Below are 16,129 nucleotides of genomic sequence, written 5' to 3'. Positions count from 1 at the left end.
TCCAGATCTATGGTATTTATATGGAATAGATCTATGAAGTCCAGATTTATGGAATTCGGATTTTGCACTTGCAAAGTAATATAAAATATATAATCCAAAAGGGAAAAAATACTCCAAATTATATACATAAAACTAAACAGAAATTTAGAGTCAAAACAAATTGGTTCAAAGACATTTAACAGCTCCAAAAATATAGCACGGCTCTGAAAGAAATACATAGTTCTGAAGGAAAAATAATTCATTCTGAATCAACGCTTAGCTGTGGAGCCTCTGGAAACACTGAGCTCTCCCTGAATTCCACAAGAGGGTGATAATAACCCATTGGCAAGTGAACAGTATGAAACACTGAGCAACAAAAATTAACTTTCAGCTGGTTATATAAATACAAGCATAGGAGTTAAAGGTCAGTATTTAGGTTTGGGTGTTACTAGCAGAGATCTCAGTCCCCTCTGAAGCATCAGAACTATTTAACATGTAACAATCCCAAAGCTGGAAGTACTCTGCTGCCTCCTTCTCCCTTTGCAATCCAGGGGCACTCACCTTCTGAAGACCCCTTCCACACCGGTGATACCCATTCCATCCACAATGTCCCTGGTTAACCTAAATGGAACAGTCTCTGGTATGGGAAGGATTTTGCCTTGCTCAAAAGCAACCCCTAAATGAAAGGATGATAAAAGTTAAAAAAAAAAAAAAAAGTTAAAGAAAAATTAAAGTTCTCTTGCTGTCCTACTTACCCAGATCTATATGCACCAGTTCTGCTGTTTGTTCATCTATCAAGATATTCTGATCATGTCTGTCTCCAAGCCCAAGAATGTAGCCAACTGAAACAAAAATGTAAGTGCTGAAACAATGTCATAAAACCCACAGAAAGCCTAAGAAAGATTACTGGTGTAATTGTAACAGGCAAAAAAAAAATTAATATTGAGAATATTTCTTCCCCCCCATATATAGATGTTATCCAAGGAAAGAGCAAATATCATTCCACAAATCCAAAAAGAAAATGTTGACTGAATGAAATTGCAAAAAGTTTATTCTCATACAGATGTGCATTGTTTTATCTGCTCCACAGATTTCTTCCCCATTTCTACTTGTAGATCAAAGATTATCAAATAATACTGCAGCTTTCAAAAAAAATTAAAAATTAAAAGCAAGTGCATAATAAAATCAGGTTTTGTTATTATTACTATCGTTAGCAACCCCCCCTAACAAAATAACTGTTGCCTAAGTCAGTTTTAAAAATCTCCAGTGAACCAAATTATAAGGTCTTTCACATAAGCCTATTTCACTTCTTTAGTCCTTAAATGTAGAAAAACACCAAACTACATTTCCCTTACTGCAATTTACACCTTTTACTCTTTTTATTAGCTGTTGGACATGGACAGCAGTAGTATTTCCTACGAAAATCTTTCATCTGACTTGTACTAAACTACAGATTTACTTTTTTTTTTTTCAGTAAAACGGGAGTGCACAAGCATGTTACCTTTTAAAATGGGATCTATGGCAATGTATACAATCTACCAACAAATGTCTTCCAGAGACTCAGTACAGAATTGAGTCATCCAGAAAAAAAATCCACAGTACTTACATTAAAGTATTTATTTTTCTTTATTATGACAGAAAATTAAAGGAAATATCCCTGAGCTTAAATAACCATTTCAGCCATGGATAATAATGTCAGTACAAAGACAGTAAACGACTAAGCTTTGCAATTCAGCTAAAGCATCAGAGGCTACACATGAAATGAATAAATTTTACACCAAAACAACAGAAATAAAGTCAGGTAAAAAAACCCCAAACTACCAGAATCTAAGAAAACAAACTATTATTTAAACAAAGAAACACAGAATTTCATTCTTCCTTCTGCAGGAAAAATGGGGATGTGGAGGAACAAAAATAATGCTAATGTTCTTGCTGGCCTTTTTTGCCCCCTACTATGCCTTTTTTGACATGTGACAAAAGCAGGACAGCTACTATGTCTGAAATGGTATAAACTCTCTGGTTGTATAACCTAGAAAGCCACTGTAAATAATCTAATACCTATAGAAGATGTAGCCACACTGCGAGTGTATGCCAATCGTTTTTCAAACCACACTGCTGGGTCCAGGAATTTCTCCATGCAGAAATACCGGAACACAGGTTGAAAATTCTCACAGACTTCCATGAAGATTCTGTATTTCTCTTCAGAATGTTTCTTTTGGGCATCCTTTAAACACATAAGAAATGTTTTATCCATGACTAACTGCTTCAGAAGGAAATGACTTCTTCCTTTCTACCCATCTCCCCTCCATCAAATGCTCTTTCTGAGCTAAGAACTATCGTCTGTTTTTTGCAGCAATTATTAATGCCCCTAACTCTCCATCTTACTAAACAATTCTATTTTTATATAGAACTCAGAGGCACATGAGAAAAACCACTCCTATTTCCTTGATGCAGCAGGTGCATGTGTTTTATAGGCATGTGCAGGTAAATGGATCTTGTTGGGAGGCACTTCCTTTCTTTGCACTCTCTTCTGGTATCTCTGCTTATCTGATGGCTTCATGTCACTGTGAGAAAGTCATTCTCACTCATTCCCATGCAAAAACTCCACCAAGTCAAAATGAAATATACTTTTATCCCATTATTACTATAGCAATTTGAAAGGAAGTAGATTCTTGCACAGTCATGGATATTTAAAGTAACAGGTACACTTGTCTGCAATTTTGTAAACTTACAGGGAGGTGATATGTAGAACTGAATTGAAAGTCCGAATATCTATTTATTCCATGCCACTGGCCATAGTCATTCTTAGATATACCAGAAATATAGTATGTAGTTCTCCGTAAATTCCACCTCCCTCCCCCCAGTAAATATTAAAGAATCAGCTATTTTGTGGTGTTTTTTAAGTTATTTGGACTCACCAGCATTATTTTTTGACACTGATGAGCTGTGTAATCCTTTGGCCTGTATCTCTTGTGAGCTCCTTCTTCAGCATTCACAAGGTACTCTCCAATGGGAATTGTTCCTGAGCACCACTCCAGAACTCCACTTCTCTGAGAAAGGGGAACCACCTGGAAAAGCAAAACCATGGAGGGGAGGTTATACATGGGGGAAGGCTATACACACTAAACTATGAATACACACCCTGCAAAGCATGGGTGCACATTTCTGTTTCTTTAAAGACAGCCAAGCCATGCAGTTGACACCGCAGTATCTCTTCTAAATACACATGTATACATATATAAAAATCCACACAATTTTTTTCTACCTAATAATTGCAATTTTTTCCTTGACCAGTGAACCTTCCACCAGACATGTCAGCACAACCTAATGATTAGCTACTGCCTGTTTCCTTCAATTTTAATTTCTTATGGAAGTCTTTTATCTCATAATGCAACACCCGTTCTATTTTTCCCTGCTGTTGCTCATTTTTACACACATAGAAACCTGAGTCTTACTTGAAAACTATTCAAAAAATGTAACTTTAACTCCATCTGAGAATTCTTTAAACCATGCTAGCAATTCAGATAAGGACCTTTAGAGATTCCAGAGTGCACGTTTCTCATTTGTCAAGGAGAAGAGCTTATACTTGGAGAGTACTTATTCAGAGGTCACCTTCACAGCTATTATTATAATGTCAAGTACATAAAAGGAGGCAGGAAAAGTCCCTGTTTAAATACATATTCTGCATTCACAATAACAATTTATTGCATTTCTTATTTCCAATTCCAATTCTTACTCCCAATTCTGATTCCAATACAATTTGGAATCATATTCCAAATTCAAAAAAATTCCAGTTCAAATTCTGTATGAAAGACCCTAGATAGAACTTCTGAATTTAACTGCAAGGAATATTGCAAGAATGGAATTAAGTATTAATTAAGGAATATCACAAGGCAAATTAATGAGAATTCATAAACAAACTTGTATATTCGAGTTTAATGACTAGCAACTTACAATTTAATGACAGAGAATTACCTAATTTCTTTTCAATTACAAGTTCATATAAAGAAATCTTTGAAGAGTATTTAAATATATATTAGGCGTCAATGAATTTAGTTTAATGATTTGAAAAAATAAAATTGTAATAACTATATTGTTTATTCCATACTTTAAGATGCAGTGACTATTTTAATAGCCCATAAATAAAAATCCTTTTATATTGCATTTGGATTATAAAGAGGAGAAGGAGAAATATGCTTTATTTCTCTCTGCTGCCACAGAAAAAAAATTAGGGTTCTGGGCTACCTTGTATCTTCGGATATTTAATTTCCTCTTTCGTGTTTCAGTGTTTTGCTGGAGCAATGTATTGCACATCTGGAAAACTTGTTGCATGACAGCATCTTGTCTCAGGTCATCACGCCCCTTCAGCATAAACAGAAAAAGCAGCTGAAAAACACTTCTCAGCATCCATTTCTTGCTCAGCAAGTAAAAAAGTTATTTTAAAAATTGCACAAAACACAAGTTACTTTTCCACAATAATCACTTGGAATAAAATGTAATTAACAGTTGTTTTTTCCTCTGTATTTGGTTTTCTGTTAGTGCTCAGCTGCTTAAAGAGGACCATCATTAAGTTAAATCCTTAAATCATCACCTCTTTTTTTTTTTTTTTTGACAGATGTGATTCAGGTTTCAATCAACCTACATTTCTTATGGTTCTCCTTTTAAAAACAGGTATTAGATTCACCATTATTGAACAAGCCAGCACACAGGTGAAGCAGCATCATTTGGTACTGCAGTTCTGATTGCTGGATGCAGATCTAGTGATTCATACTTCTCTTTAAAGCTTTCAAAACTAACCCATACTTAGCAACAAAACAGAATTTTCCTAGCAACTGCCCAATGTTTGCATACAAAGAGAGAATGTAATTTGCTGAGCTAAGGAGAAATGAAGTTTTTTAGAGCGCTTTACTTCTATGTGCATGCTTTTGATTGTCTCTGAATTGCAAATACTTTTTTATACGGGGAAGAAGAAAGGAGGTATTTAACAAAATACATTGATGGTTTTTATTTACAGAACTCTTCAGGTCACCAGCTGAGGCATGACCAAGCAAGTCTGGTAGTTGTCAGATAAGCTACTGGATTTTAATTATAGGTACTATTGAAAAAACAATTACAAACATATTTAATATATTTACTTATTATTTATATTATATTACTTACTAATACTTCATAATTTCGTTTATTAAAGCATTCCTCAGCTGAGAAAACTGACAGTGAAGTGTGAAAAGTCTGCTCATGGTACAGAAATGGTACATGAGAAAACTGACAGGAGAACTTAAAAAAAAAAAGTTCCAGCATGCTAAGTCTCTGAGATGTCATTACAACTGACAGAACCCACCTTAACCAGCTGCCTCCTTTCTTTACCATCTGATCCTACACAATCTATTATTTTAGGCAGATTAATGCCTCCTGCTAAACGAAATTCTCGCTTGAAAAAACTTATTGTCACCAAATTTTCATACTGTCCTGTGGGATCCACCTGAAATTAAAAATACATTAAAATGAATGTAAATATTACCTCCATTTCACTCAAACAAAGCAGTAAAAAGTTATTTACAAGCCTCATTAGCAGACCATATGCTAAATACCACAAAGGCCATGAAAATATGCTGAGCGAAGGATTTTTTTTTTAAATTTCTCCTTGTTCACCTCATTGGCAGAGGGGATGTGGTACTGCACACTTCCACTAAACAAGCTGTGACACAATGTTAGCCTGTTCCAGTTAGCACTGTCCCAAGGAACTGCTCACATATAGCTGGGGAGCATTAGGCTCACACTAGGCTGCAAATGTACCCCATCTACACTCCCAAACCCGCTGCAGGGTATGGGATCTATACCTCAGCCACCCCCTGTATCCTCATGTCCCAGAGCAATACTACCCCAGGAGCCTACATCACAGACCTGCAGCCATTTCAGTCAGTCTGTACTGGAGAAGAAAGGCAAAGAAAAGAATGATCCAGTTGTTTCTCCTCAGAAACACCCGGGGCCAACTGGAGCCCTACTAACAGATGTTATTTAGCATGGGTGCCAACTTCTGGTTTCTGAAATCAAACACCTTAAAGTATAAAGTACTTATTATAAGTCACTTGACTTATGCAGCTTTATAGACATAGCCTGAGGGATTTCAACACGAGGAATTCTGGCCTTGCAACATTTAAACTTATATACTGGTCAAAAAAGCAACTCTACACTCCTGAAATGGCAGTTTCCCAGGTGGAGTGTGTGGTATCAAAAGGTGAGTGCCTGTGCACCCATCCAGACAACTGCTTATGCCAATGGGAATGGATCATTCCCCATTACTGAATGGTAAAAGCATAGGAACAGCAGAAGAGGCACACCTATTAATTCTCGCACCTTTTATGACATTCACTTGCCTCCCTGAAACTCTGAGCTAGCACCTACAATACAAGAGATTCACACTCCAAACCCCCTGTGTGAGTTAGGTGGCTCACTATGATATCACCTTTTGATAATGAGAGACTACTCAGAGGTAACAGTGACAAACTGTCTTTGTACAATAAACCACTATCCAGAACACATAATGCCTGGGATCAAGGTTTTCTAAGGAAACCATCTCACCCTGCACCTCCCCACCTGACAAGGAAGTATCTCCATACAGTGGACTGTAAAAACTATGGGACTTGGATGAAGAGGTGACTGCCATTACAAAAGCTTGAAGATGATTCTATAATGATGGTATTATAGTGCATATTTTTTCAACTTCAGTCACCTTAATTTCCATGGTAGGAACAGCAACATCCTCCAAGTTCTTCAGTTTAATGATTGGCTGGTCAGCTGGAATATTTATTCCTTCTGTAATTAAGAGAAATTAATATTTTTAAATTCAGAGCTATGAAATACACCTGAATTGACAAAACCCAGCTTTGGGACACAAAACCTCACTGCATACTTATACTGAGCTGATGAAGATTATCCCAGGACAACTGGTGATTTTTGGAGTTTCATACTAAGGATCTGAGCCCTACAATCCAAGTTATTACTATGACTTTTAATCTAGTTATAAACTACATTCATATCTATCAAAAATAGGACACAAATGCTAGTACCACTTTTAACTAAACATCAGTATTTAGAAATACACTTTTTAATCTGAGAAAATAAAACCTATCTTCATTATTAAAACAAAAACCAGTTTCCCCAAGACTTACTTCTTTGAGATTTCCATGGAGTAGCATCTAAATTTGCCAATGTGATGTAAGCATCACAAAGTGCTTCAATGTCTCTAACCATAGGAGCTCGTCTTTTCCTTACAATATTCATTATCATGCTGGCAGCTTCCATTCTCTCCTAAAAAAACCCAAGGAAAACAAACATCAGATCTTGTAAACTACATTTTTTAATATTAAAGATGCATCATAACATGCAGTCAATCAAGTAAAATTGAGATCTGTCCTATGAAAACAGAGAAAACTGCAGCAATGGATAGCTCTTTGTGAGATGACATGAAATAATTATAAGGAAAAATTCTGTGCTGTCTAATCTGAGATAATGAGTAATGTAAAATACTATTGGCAATGGAGAGGGAGCAAACCTGTCCAGGCAAAGCATAAAAGATATGAAAAAGTTATTCAGAAAAAACGGTAAGACAGGATTTTAGATGTTCTTCCACCATCTGCCTGCTTCTTTTATTTCCTCCCAGCTGAAGAAGAAAATCTTTTACGCAAAAGACAGAAACCTGTCCATGCATTCCTTCTGGGCCTGGCTCTAAGAGACTTACTTTAGCATAAACCCAATCCTAATGGGGAAATCAAAAAAGAACTACAGATGTAAGAGAAAGGCAAAAACCCACATAAAAATGTGGTGAAAAAATGTATCAGTGTGGGGGGTAAGAGGACAATGACAACCAACCTTGTCAGGCCTACAATGATGTGAGAAAGAAGGGGTAACACTTTAGATGTGGGATGACTCCAAAGACAGGTTAAACAAAAATTAAGCAAAAACATTAACATGAAACCACAGTTCAGTTCAATATTACCTGTCAGCATGGCTTTTAGCATATCAAGGACCAAAAGATACACTGCACAAGGCAAATTGCTGAGATGGAACATGTTACCACTCAAAGCAGAAGAAATACCCAATTCAGCATGTACTTTAAACAATAAATCCACTCAAGTCTTTCTTGCATCTAAAATAACTTTTACAGAATGACACATCAGGGACTTTTACCACAAGAGTCTGCAATAATCAGGGCTATATGTGGCACCAAACATTAACCGTATTTTGCTCAACCCTGTAATGGTTTCTTTCAATAATAATTACCTACCTATGCATAAAAGGGGTTTTTTAATTATTAAAAGTACTGTTTCCCTTCTACTGCTTCTTAACGAAAGTCTGCTAATGAGCTCTATACTAAAATACCCTTCTACATGTTTTGGGTTTTTCCATTTTTTAACAAAATTAAAGGATTGAATGTGATTAATAGAAGTTTTTGTAGTCACCACATCAAGCTGGGAGATCTCTTTTGGTGCATTTTTAGTTAACTTATTTCTTCTTATTGTATCTGGTTTTGTGAGGCGTTCATCTTTGTCAGCATTAGCCAAAGCCAGTATTATAAACAAAGCATGATGTGGATGATCCAGTGAAATTTGAGACATTAGCTGCCAACAAAAGAAAAAGATCCCATTATTGAAAACAGTACAGAAGAAAAAAACCCCAATATTTAATTAACATTATTTCTTTTGAATTGCTAAGGTTCCTAAGATGAAATAAAACGTAATACTTAAGACAGTATTTCCACAACTGAAAAAACACTCAAAGTAGATTTCTATAACTGCATAAAACTACTCTTATAGTACAAGAAAATCAATAAAGTTGATTTTTTAAAGTTAAGAAATGAAAGAAGTCCCCAGTCCTCTTCCCCCATCATACTGATTTGGCATCATTCATTTTTAATACACCCTTATCACCAGTGTAAATTGTTTAGCTGTAACTGCTCAGAGGAAGGTGGATATTGTTTAGAAGTAGGCACTACCATGCCAATCAAGGTATCATTAGATAAGAAAAGCAAAAATTACATTATTCAGAACTTCATGAAATCCTAAACTATCCATCATCTTAGTTCCCATTCGAGCAGCCAGCTGGTACATCAGAGGCAAGAACTTGTATGAAGGGATCTTCTGTGCGTTTTTCTGTAGGAGAGAAAACTCAGTTAGAGAGCTGTACTAAACTAAACTAGCTGTACTAAACCTAACAAAAACTGCAATAATAATAATAATAATAATAATAATAATAATAATAATAATAATAATAATACTTTGAAATGAAAAATTATCATGGCTGTGTGATCAAGCAGCAATTTACTGAGTATCATATCATCTTGGCCCATGTCTCCTAAATGTTGCAAGTCCTTCACAGGAGTACTATTTTCATTCTACCTTTCACAGCTTTTCACCTGGAAGTATATTTAATATAAACAAGAATAATGTACCTAAGGATGTTGAAGATGGGTAGATTCCAAAGTATGTGAAGAACAAGGGGGCCACAGTAAACGATCATGAGATATGTTTAATCATACAGCCTTGTCAAATTAAAATGCTAATTAAAGTTAAATTAAAATGCATTGAGAACTACAGGTCTCATTGATGAAAAACTAGTTGATAAGCAATGAAAACTGAACAAAGCAAGTTTTCAGGAAAAGTTAAGGATCTACATAATTCATCTTCTAGAAATACAGGAGAAGGAGAAGATGGGTATTTATCTGCCAAAGCATTAGGAAAAAAACTGGAACAAACATATACCTTCATCATTTCATTGACTCTGTCAACTCCAGAATTTTCAAGCCAGAGGGAACAGAGTCGGAATATCCACATATCATGTTCTTCTCCACTTAGTAAACAGCTGATGTAGTTCTCCACTGCTTTACACAAGAAGCGGTTACGATCCTCGGTCAGGGCTTGTATTGCCCCTTCATCCAGCTCTAGTTCTCGCTGAACCTTCACTGTGTATCTATACATGAACAGATGTCATGTTTAAACAACAAACTATTTCTTAATAAACTTACAGCAAGGCATTCCCTAGGTCTCTCAATTACTAATATAACATTTTTTAAGTTGTTCTGTATGTACAAGCACAGTAAAATAAACAACTAAGAAACTGTATTGTGGGAGCTACTCCCTTGCTGTATGTGCACACAGACCCACTGCTGTAAGTAAACTTCCTATCTTCTGTCTTCTTGATTTAATCTCAATATTGGTATAAATGTGAATATCCAGTACAGATCATTTGTGTAAAGACTTCAGTTTCAAGCAGCTGAAGTACATCCTTTTCTTCTCACTTGCAGTTGCTCTTTAGTAATCCTTAAGAATTCTGTATTAAATTTAATTCTACTCTCTCACTAAATGTGAAATAGAGAAAAATGCCAACTCATTTATTTACACTATGCAACATTCTTGTCAAATAAACTGAACAGATCCAAGGAATACACATGAATTCCATGCCACGATCATCCACACTGTGTCCTTGGCTTAGTTTTGGCCCACACTATCCAGCACACACCTGGGCCATGTCCAGGCACAGTTCAGAAACCATTCACAATAAGCCACTGCTTTGTGGAGAAGGGAAAATACAGCTGTAGAGATGTGACCCACGCTGCATCTGCTGCCCAGAGGGTACAGCTGGAGCCTGTGACAGCTCCATAGTATCCACTCTCCATGTAATGCTCACCTGTTGGTCTGAACTCTACGCTCCCTGATCAGACCGACTTCCTCCTTGGCCTTCTTCAGCAATGCCTGTTTATTTTCAAACTCTGAGGATTTCATGTAATTCTCAATTCGCTGGTACTGATTATCAGAGAAACGAGCCAAGGAGAGGAAAGCCTTCATCTTTCCTTTCTTCAGCTCATCACTGCTGTCACCACTGTGGCTTGCAGCAATTTCCACAGCCTAAAGAGGAAGTTAAAATAATGGTAAGATCAATAATCAGATAAATAGTGCTGCATAAAACTTGAAACTATTCTCACAGAAAAACAGAATGGTTGAGGCTGGAAAGGACTTAGGGAGCTCATCTTGTTCAACTCCCTCCCTGCTCAGGCAGGATCATCTGCTTGAATAGATTATTTAATATTGCCTGTGATGGAATAAATATGCATACAACATGACTATAACAGGCTGAATATTTTTCTAAGTTAATTTAATCTTTGAGAAATGTTTCAGTGTAACCTTTCAAAAAAGATTATCCTGTATGAAACAGCTTTAATAGCCATACAGGAATTTTCCATGCTTATCTATCTTTTACAGTAACGAGCCATGAAGTTTTAAAATAATCTTAAAGCCTTGTATAATAAGATGGTGAGAGAAAAAAATAGAAGACAGTCCAAAAAATGCCAAAAGTAAAGGAAATTATATATGAAATTTATGGATTCAAATAATCAAGAGTGAAGAAAGCACAGAGATAGCAACAGAGAAAGGCAGCTATGTTGATTTTCACAAATTCGCATGAAATAAAGAAATGTGGAGGTGGCAAATATTTATACAAGTATTTCTATTATTGGCTAGAAGTTTAAAACTAAAAAATTAAAGAAATTTGAAACACTAGATCAAGACTTTGCAGCATCTCAGGGGTGACCTTATCACTGTCTACAACTGCCTGAAAGGAGGGTGTAGCTAGGTCAGGCTCTTCTCCCAGGTAATAAGCGGTAGGACAAGAGGACATGACCTTAACCTTAAGCTGCACCAGGAGAGGCTCAGGTTGGACATTAGGAAGAATTTCTTCACAGGAGTGATCAGACACTGGAGTGGGCTGTCCAGGGATGGTGGTGGAGTCACCATCCCAAGGATGAGTTTAAGGAAAGACTGGATGTGGCACTCAGTGCCATAGTCTGGTTGATGTGGTGGTGCTGGGTCACAGGTTGGACTCCAGGATCTCAGAGGTGTTTTTTCCAACTTGTTTGATTCTGTGATTCTCTGAAATACAATGGCTGTACTGAAAAGCTGGTGAGTGAATAATCTCTCCTGAGAAGGAAGAGTCAGGGATAGGGAACAGGAGAGGGAAACTAGACTAGCAGTTGTAATCACTGCCCTTCTAAGCCAATAAAAGACATTTCACTGTGATTCTGAGCATTTAACAAGATTACAGTGTTACATAATACAATGTGAAACCATAATATTTATATAAGAAACCATATTTTCAATACAGAAAAATAAAGACTGCACTGAAAAACCTGCTTGACATTTTAACACTGTATTTTAACACAGCATTATCTCACAGATTGTATATTTCAAAGATTAGATGCACCTTTTCTAAGTATTTCTGCATGATGACTGTAGGGTTTTCCAAGCATGTTTCTGCTAACCAGGTTCCGCAGAGCCTCAGGCACTCTGTATACATCAATTTCAGGTGAGGATCATTCTCGACCTTTGAAAAAGCAAGTTTTGGGGAAAAAAAATATAGAGAAGGAGGCATCAAAACAAAAAATCTTTTACATATGAGGTAGGAAATTTCTAAAGCCTTTAAACCCTGAATAGAATTCAATCACTGAGGCATCCACATTCCATCCACATCTACAGTAGTCAATAACCTTAAATCTCATTCACATTCTACATAAGCCAAAAAGGAGAGTGCACATTTTAAAATACCTGATAGTTTGAACAATCAAAAGCAGAATAAACCAATGACAAAATGTAATAAAAAATTTAAAAACAGTTTATAAATATCCCCATTTAGTCTAGAGTACCATAGACAACTCCGTAGGTAATAGTCAGAAACCACAAAAACCATGTGTGATCATCAAATTCTTCAGACTGACTTCTACATGGAAACTTGATTAAAAGTGTTTTGAGAAGATGACAGAGCACATTTCCAAAGGACTCTTCCCCAGACTAGATGTTCAGCTTTAACTGTAGAGTAGGATAAGTTGGCAAAATACTTCTAATATAGGGTATATATTAAAGACCAAGATGGCAACATTGACTGTGAAATACGTATGTGAACATCATAGGCTGTGAAAACACAAATTCTCCTTACATAGACAGGGTAAATGTAAGGAAGGCTAAAAGTTTTGGAGGGCCTCATCAACTGATTCATGGAGAGATTACAAAAATCAGAAGAGCAGCAACTTTTGATTTTGCCCTGGTATGTATAGAGAACTTGGCCCAAAATAATTCAGCATTTCTGAAGCATGATATTCCTTAAGAACATACATGGATTCAAAGCAAATGGTTTATCCTTCAGCAATTCTCAAAGAATGCCATCTCAAGTGAACATAAAGGTTTGGACATAGAGGCTTTTTTACCGCAGTGGTACACACAGTCAAGTTCTAGTCAAGTATTTGTAGACCATACTTTAACAAACATCATCCTGAGGGATCCATAAAGGCTGGATTGATGGGCCAAGGCCAACTGCATGAAGTTCAGCAAGGTAAGTGCCAGATCACAACAATCCCAGGCAGTGCCTGGAAAGCTGCCAGATGGAAAAGGACCTGGCTGTGCTGGTCAAGAGCAGCTGAACGTGCCCCAGGGTGTGCCCAGGTGTCCAAGGAGGCCGATGGCACCCTGGCCTGATCAGCACTGCTGTGCCAGCAGGAGCAGGGCAGTGACCGTCCCCCTGCACTCAGCACTGCTGAGGCCACACCTCCAACCCTGGGCTCAGTTCTGGGCCCCTCACTGCAAGAAAGACATTGAGGGGCTGGAGCGTGTCCAGAGAGGGGCAGCGGGACTGGGGAAGGGGCTGGAGCACAAGGGCTGTGAGGAGCAGCTGAGGGAGCTGGGGGGGTCAGCCTGGAGAACAGGAGGCTTGGGGGGACCTCACTGCTCTCTGCAGCTGCCCAAAAGGAGGGTGCAGCCAGGTGGGGCTGATCTGTTCTCTCATGTAAAAAGCAGCAGGACAAGAGGAAATGGCCTCAAAATGCACCAGGGGAGGTTTAAATTGGATATTAATCACTAAAAGGATTGTCAAGCATTGAAACAGGCTGCCCAAGGAAGTGGTGGACTCACCCTTCCTATTTAAAAGGGATTTGAAAGACATGTGGTGTTTAGGTTTAGTGCTGGACTATTAATAATGAATTCTTACATTTGCCAGTCCTACAGACTCACTTTGAAAACCTCTACCAAGATTTGCTAATACAGTTTTTTTTTTCCTTTCAGACATTTTGAGAGTACAAACCAGATTTAGTATTTAATACTGCAGACAGGCTTTTAATTTTCTTCTATGAGAAAACTTCTGAAAGTGGAATTAGGATCTTAAATATTCCCATAAATTTATACATTATGTAACACATACCTGAAACCAATCTGCATCTAATTTTTTTATCATTGTTTTAAGTATATTCAGTGCAAGACTCTCTTCCTTTTTAGCCCAGAAAACCTGAGCTTCTTCAAGTTGCCATTCAGAAACTCCATTTCCATTTGGATTGTGTTGTTTGATTTGAAACATAGCTCTTTCCGGAAGCTGAAATTGAAAAAAACAATAATGAACAATTCTTCAAGTAAAATATCTGTATCTCACAGCAAGTTTTTATTTTAGACTCTCTCTCCATTTTCTGTATTTGTGTGCCATAGTCTGCCCATCCAAATAAAAAATTTATTTGCAGTAAAGATGTGAAATTATTTTTCTATATACTTGCAGAAATCCTGATTTGCAACAAAAATAGACTGGAATCAAATCTCACAAACTCTAAAATAAAGTACCTATATTTAACATTTTAAATTGGAGGTAGAGAAATTCTATAATCAGTACCTACTGAAAAATGGATTTATAGCTTAACAATTACTATTACATTATTACATGCATTATTACAGATTACAGAAAAATAATTTTAAAAATGACACCACCATATACTAATTCTCCAGCATGCCTACATCTTCACACATATCACTGGTAAAGTACGATCCTCACTACTTAGTATCACTCTGACAGCACAAGGAGCAAGCTGTGCTTTTAACAAAATTGAGGCTCTTACAGGAGACTCACTGCCACAGGCATCAGACAAAAATATCTGAAATCATTCTCCCAAACAGCTTCAGAGGCACTGAATAAAGTGTCTCTGCAAATACATGAAATCAAAGACAGCACTGTTCTACTGAAATCATCCCTATTCAAAAAAGAGTTAGAACATTCCTGAAATCAAAGTTTAATTTAGTTTTGCATGTGTGAAGTGTTAAACACCTTTCTAGGTTCTGTATTTAGCTGGAACTATTTTCTGTAGGGATCCTTGGAGGATACTGTTGCTCTGTAAATTCTTGCAGCGTAACTCATCCAGATGCATCACCTAGAACAAACCAAGGCTGACTCTGGAACTTTAAAGCATCAGCAACTGAAAAATCCACTGATAGTGCAAATCCCAGAAAGTCATTCACAGAAACAGATTTACCACAGTGCAATGTTTTGAGAGTACAAAACTTTGAAGACAACACTAAATACAGAGATGCAATGAAGTTATCTCTGCATTTTACCCTACAACATATGATGCAAGTGAAAGTTGGATATGTAAAACTGCACCAAAATGAGAAACACAGCTAGAAGAGCATTTTTCCCTAAAAATGTCATTTTTCTATTATCTACCTCATTCAGTAGCTTACACTTATGAACAAAATTCAAAAAAACATGCCCATAAATACAATTTATTAATAAATTCTATATAATTTTAGTCTCAGATTAATTGATTTATTGAATAAACATAGAATACAGTCAATCATTAGTGCTGTTAAAAAATGAAGTTCTTTTATAAACTAAAAAAACCTAAACATCTGTTTCTGATCTTTCCTGAAATTTGTTACCTGAGTATTTTTAGCAATTCTTGCCAATCTAGAGAGCTCCACTAGATGCTTGGTCAAGAGGTCTTTAATACATTCTCTTTTAGTGTTTTCACTCTCCTTTTCAAGCAAGATTTCCAAAATTACAGTGCGCAGAGCCATGACAGGTTCCTGGAAATGGAAGTCGCTGTCTTTGAGAAGCTGGGACTGTCTCTGCCATTTCAAGTAAACATCATTCAGTTGTTGAGCAGTAACAGATCTGCAATTGTTCCCAAAAGAAAAAAGACTTGTTATTAATTCTCACTAAATATCAGTGAAATACAAGATGAGTAAAAAGTAAACTGCTGTTCAAAATCTACACTTCAAGAAATAGACATAAAACCCTACTGGTTACCATACGCAGACTAAACTGGAAACCTACCAGTTTTAATAAACATGAAGTA

The 16,129-nt window shown here is 36.7% G+C and overlaps 1 protein-coding gene across 4 annotated transcripts in view; it reads right to left on the bottom strand.

Annotated features, from left to right (window-relative positions):
* Positions 1-16,129, bottom strand: part of ATM (ATM serine/threonine kinase) — a 56,729-nt gene that overhangs the window by 2,910 nt on the left and 37,690 nt on the right. For all 4 annotated transcript variants that reach the window (XR_014954015.1, XR_014954016.1, XM_085576006.1 and 1 more), the window contains exons 46-60: positions 15,711-15,945; positions 14,215-14,382; positions 12,232-12,351; positions 10,663-10,880; positions 9,738-9,945; positions 9,015-9,128; positions 8,439-8,597; positions 7,149-7,287; positions 6,710-6,792; positions 5,318-5,458; positions 4,225-4,341; positions 2,898-3,047; positions 2,038-2,203; positions 735-821; positions 541-655 (exon numbers count right to left, since the gene is read on the bottom strand). Coding sequence is in view for 2 of the 4 variants with exons in the window: in XM_085576006.1 (XP_085432132.1) it covers positions 541-655; positions 735-821; positions 2,038-2,203; positions 2,898-3,047; positions 4,225-4,341; positions 5,318-5,458; positions 6,710-6,792; positions 7,149-7,287; positions 8,439-8,597; positions 9,015-9,128; positions 9,738-9,945; positions 10,663-10,880; positions 12,232-12,351; positions 14,215-14,382; positions 15,711-15,945 (2,220 nt within the window). In the remaining 2 variants the exon portion in view is untranslated. The remainder of the gene's footprint in view (positions 1-540; positions 656-734; positions 822-2,037; positions 2,204-2,897; positions 3,048-4,224; positions 4,342-5,317; positions 5,459-6,709; positions 6,793-7,148; positions 7,288-8,438; positions 8,598-9,014; positions 9,129-9,737; positions 9,946-10,662; positions 10,881-12,231; positions 12,352-14,214; positions 14,383-15,710; positions 15,946-16,129) is intronic.

This window comes from Lonchura striata, chromosome 1 (genome assembly GCF_050655825.1).
Source record: "Lonchura striata isolate lonStrDom1 chromosome 1, ASM5065582v1, whole genome shotgun sequence".
Taxonomy (NCBI): domain Eukaryota; kingdom Metazoa; phylum Chordata; class Aves; order Passeriformes; family Estrildidae; genus Lonchura; species Lonchura striata.
This window is presented reverse-complemented; position numbering and strand designations above follow the sequence as displayed.